Source organism: Rhagoletis pomonella, unplaced genomic scaffold (assembly GCF_013731165.1).
Source record: "Rhagoletis pomonella isolate Grant_MI unplaced genomic scaffold, Rhpom_1.0 Rhpom_scaffold_00094, whole genome shotgun sequence".
Classification (NCBI taxonomy): domain Eukaryota; kingdom Metazoa; phylum Arthropoda; class Insecta; order Diptera; family Tephritidae; genus Rhagoletis; species Rhagoletis pomonella.
This window is the reverse complement of record NW_023458648.1, coordinates 56,088-60,527: the sequence shown is the minus strand read 5'-3', so window position 1 is coordinate 60,527 and position 4,440 is coordinate 56,088. Positions and strand designations below refer to the sequence as shown.

General features: G+C 46.5%; 1 protein-coding gene across 1 annotated transcript; it reads left to right on the top strand.

The window, feature by feature from the left end:
* Positions 1–1,714: 1,714 nt before the first annotated feature.
* LOC118749952 lies at positions 1,715–2,904 on the top strand (the record flags this gene model as incomplete). Its single annotated transcript, XM_036484709.1, has 2 exons — positions 1,715–2,223; positions 2,308–2,904. Coding segments are annotated over exons 1-2 (778 nt in total), but the record flags the coding sequence as incomplete, so codon positions are not given.
* Between the last annotated feature and the right edge of the window lie 1,536 nt (positions 2,905–4,440).

Here is a 4,440-nt window from a genome sequence, read left to right as displayed (position 1 = left end):
GACCTGCTGCCGTTTTTGTGAAGTGGTATTATGAAAGACTCCTTCCAGGCTGACGGAAAAACGTCATGTTTAAGCGACAAATTGAATAGAGTTGTTAAATGCTCGCAGATGTTCTCAGCGCAGTTTTTAAGAAAACAGGTCGGAATATGATCAGGTCCAGGCCTAAATGACGCTTTTAAGGTTTTTAAATAGTGTAAAACTTCATCGGAAGATATTACTGGAATATAAGCAGAGTTGATTGGACAAAGCTCGTACGGATAGTCCCCACTAATAGGGAAGTCTACAGAATAATTGGACCTAAAGAACCGAGCAAACATGTTGGCAATGAGTTGGCTGTCGCTAGATACAGTGTTGCGATAATGCATAGCGGACGGAAAACCATGTGCCTTACACTTTGAATTTACGAAACCATAAAATGATTTAGGATTGTTAGTTAAATTCTTCTTAATTTTACATAAATATGAATTATAACATATCTTATTTAATGCAAAGTAGCTATGCCGCAAAACTGAGTACCTCAGGTAATCACTGTGTAAGCCCGTTTTTTTAAGCTCTTTAGTGAACCATAATTGTATTGGTTATTTATGAACAATATTACGTTTTGGCACATACTTTCGAAACAAATTGAAGACAGTATCATTAAAGTGCTCAACGCTACGCTCCACGTCATCTCTATATATTGGCCAAGATAACTTTGAAAGTTCTTTGTTAATTTTCCTGAAATTTGCTTTCGCAAAAACATACCTAGTACTTGAACTTGACTTATTATTATGTATTTCATTTATGACTTCGTAGCTTAACTCAAGAGCAGGATGGTATGCATCTTCCAGCAAAACTAGGGGATCACACCGATTAATAGAGGCCTTCGGAACATCATCAACGTAAACGAGATCCAAGACCCTTCCAAACTTATTTGGACATATATTTATTTGTTTGAGGCAAAGTTCAGCCATTTCCTCCAGAAATACATTGTAACTATCTCTAGATGGTGGAGAACTCTCCCAAACGGAAACCAGGTCCAGCTGACAAAAGGGCCCATATGGGACCAAAGGTACCTAGTGTTAAGGCAACTTTTGCCGATGTCACAAAGGCGCCGACTTGTCAGGCGGACACTGGTAATGGGGTTAAGTTAGGGTTACTCCCCAAAGGGTACCCTAAGGCACTTTGGTCCTTAGACCAATTACAGGCCATTCAGACGGCCATCCTGGAGGAGGTGAGGCGGCAGCGAAAGGGCTCTGTGAAGCCCAAGTTTAGCGGTTGCACCTTCCGTCCGGGATGGATGTCCATTGGCTGCGGAGACGCTATAACGCTGGAATGGCTGCGCAAGGTATCCCAAACCCTGAAGCCTTGGAAGGGCGCGGAAATTGTGGCAATGAATGCCACTGACGTGCCCAAACCCAGTGTGTACGTTGGGTACTTTCCGGAGCCATCAACCACTCCAGTGGACAGTATCCTTGGCCTTGTCGAGGGTCAGAACGAAGGGCTGCGGGTAGGTAGCTGGAGGGTGCTCAACAGGGTACAGAAGGGACCCACCACTGAGCTCACTCTAGCGGTTGACCCGCACTCAGCGGAGACACTCGACAGGCTGGGATACTTAGTCAATTATGGATATGGCAGGGTGCGCATCCATAAAAAAGGGAAGACGACTGAGTCGTCAGACCCGAAGGGTGCGCAGCCTGCTATAGCCAGCTCCTCCTCCGCTGCACAAAGTGCGTGCTTCAAAGAGGGACCTTGCGGTTCCAAGGACGTACCCAAGGGACTGCAAAGGTTACCTTCAGAGCAGTCAGGGGCAGCGGAGAAGGAAAAAGCACCTGTCCAGGAGTCCATAGAGCGGCCCTGCTGCTCAGAAGACACTCCTGGCACGGAAAAGAGGGTACCTTCCAGCCCAGAGAGATCAAAGGCCCCTTTCGCCCAAAATCCCTTCCGTCCTCCGCTAAATGCGAGTCGGAGACAAGGTCGAGGGGAGATTTCAATGGAGGAGAAGACCCTGATGGCCACCAATAGGGGGAAAAAGATGGCCAAGCGGGCTTCAAGGCCGAAAAATGGCAAACCCCCCAAGCGATAGGCCTAGGCACATCAAGTGCCTGCAAGTGAACCTCCATCATGCAAAGGCGGCCTCTGACGTCTTATGCAGGAGGTTCAAAACAGAACTCTTGGATGTCGCATTCATCCAAGAACCGTGGGTTTTCGCCGGGGCTATTAAAGGCCTAAACGACTGTGATGGTAAGATAATCTACGATATCACACACTGCAGGCCCAGAGCGGCCATATTACTACGTAATAACATGACTTTTGTTCCCATTTCAGAGTTGACACAACAGGACTTAGCTGCTGTATGGACTAAAGTGCCCACTCAAATGGGAGAACAAGAGGTCGTTCTCGCTTCAGCTTACCTCCCAGGCGACAGCTGTGAGATGCCCACAAGGGAAGTAATAGCCCTAGAGGAGTACTGCAGAAGGAGAAAGCTGAAACTAATAATGAGCTGTGACGCCAATGCCCATCACTGTGTTTGGGGCAGCTCGGACACCAATTCTAGAGGTGAGTCATTTCTTGAATTTATCACTAAGAACAACTTATTTATTCTTAACCGGGGTAATGAGCCGACCTTTGTCAATGCTATAAGAGGGGAGGTTCTAGACTTGACAATTTCCTCAACTAGCTTGCCGACCTTTATCTCAAACTGGCATGTCTCAAATGAGGTATCTATGTCGGACCACCGGCATATTCGATTCGATATAGAAGCCCAAAGAGTAACAAACCATGTTTACAGAAATCCCAGAAAAACAAACTGGGAACTCTTTCGCCTCCACATAGAGCGGGAAGTGAATGGTTCTACCGCACCAATTTCATCCGTCTATGAACTTGAGGACGAGGCGAGAAAGTTCCAAGATGCTCTTAAACAAGGTTTTGAAGAGAGCTGCCCACTGAGAACCAAAAAGTCTCAAAGGGATGTCCCTTGGTGGAGCGATTCTCTCGGAAAACTAAGGAAAAGAGCCAGAAAACTTTTCAATAGGGCAAAGTCAACAGGTGACTGGACCGCCTACAAGTCAGCCCTAACCGCTTACAACTGTGAGCTCAGAAGGTCTAAAAGGGCTACGTGGCGTGAGCACTGCGGAAGTATTTCCTCTCTTCCAGAGGTGCATCGCCTTCAGAAGGCCCTTAAACTAGATCATCCGAAAGTCCTATGCACTTTGAAAAGACCAGATGGTACCTACACTGGCACCCCGGAAGAAACCAGCAGGCTTCTGCTGGAAACCCAGTTCCCGGGATGTATTCCACAAGGCACATGTCCTTCGACAAACACGGCGAACGCTGTGTGCGCAAACAGGAGGACTAGAGGCCTAGCAGGAAGAATCGTCAGTGTGGAAAAGATATCGTGGGCCATTTCAACCTTTAGTGCATATAAATCCCCTGGTCCAGATGGTATCTTCCCATGCCTGCTGCAGCAGAGCTTGGGCTTAATATCAGGGCCACTAGTCAGATTGCTGAGAGCAAGTCTCTTACTTGCTCACATACCAACAACATGGAGTGAAGTCAAAGTGGTCTTTATACCCAAAGTGGGGAAAAACTCAGCACAACTCCCAAAGGCGTACAGGCCAATTAGCCTCAGTTCCTTTCTAGTAAAGACACTAGAAAAACTTATTGACTTTCACATAAGGGATAACTTTCTCAGGAATAAGCCTCTGTGTCAGAGTCAGCACGCATACCAGGCAGGCAAATCTACTATTACTGCAATACATAGCCTAACTCAAGTCATTGAAAAGGCATTGCGGTATAAACAGATAGCTTTGTGTGCATTCCTGGACATATCAGGTGCTTTCGACAATACGTCTTATGAAGCAATATCGACAGCTATGATACGAAAGGATATTCCTGTCCTTCTAACGGATTGGATCATAAGCATGTTGAGGTCCAGAACCATAATAGCGGAACTAGGAGACGACAGGCAAGCAGTAAATGCCACCCGTGGCTGTCCTCAAGGGGGAGTCTTATCGCCCCTACTTTGGACACTGGTTGTTGACGAACTTCTTGAAAAGCTAAATGGCAATGGATTCAAGGCATATGGATATGCAGATGACCTAGTCATCTACGTTGTCGGCTGGCATGAGGACACAATTTGTTCCAGATTGCAAGCTGCGCTCAGTCTAACGGAAGACTGGTGTGCTTCAAAGGGATTGTCAATAAACCCGCAGAAGTCCACCGTTGTCCCATTTACCAATAGAAGGAAAGTCAACTTGACTAAACCCACTTTGGCAGGGACAGAAATTGAGTTCTCAGAAGAGGCGAAGTATCTAGGGGTAACTCTGGACAAAAGGCTCAATTGGAACTCACATCTCCTTAACATTACCAACAAGGCTACAAGGGCGTTTTATGCCTGCCAGAGACTCCATGGTAAAACTTGGGGAATATCACCCAAACTAACGTATTGGTCTTTCAATA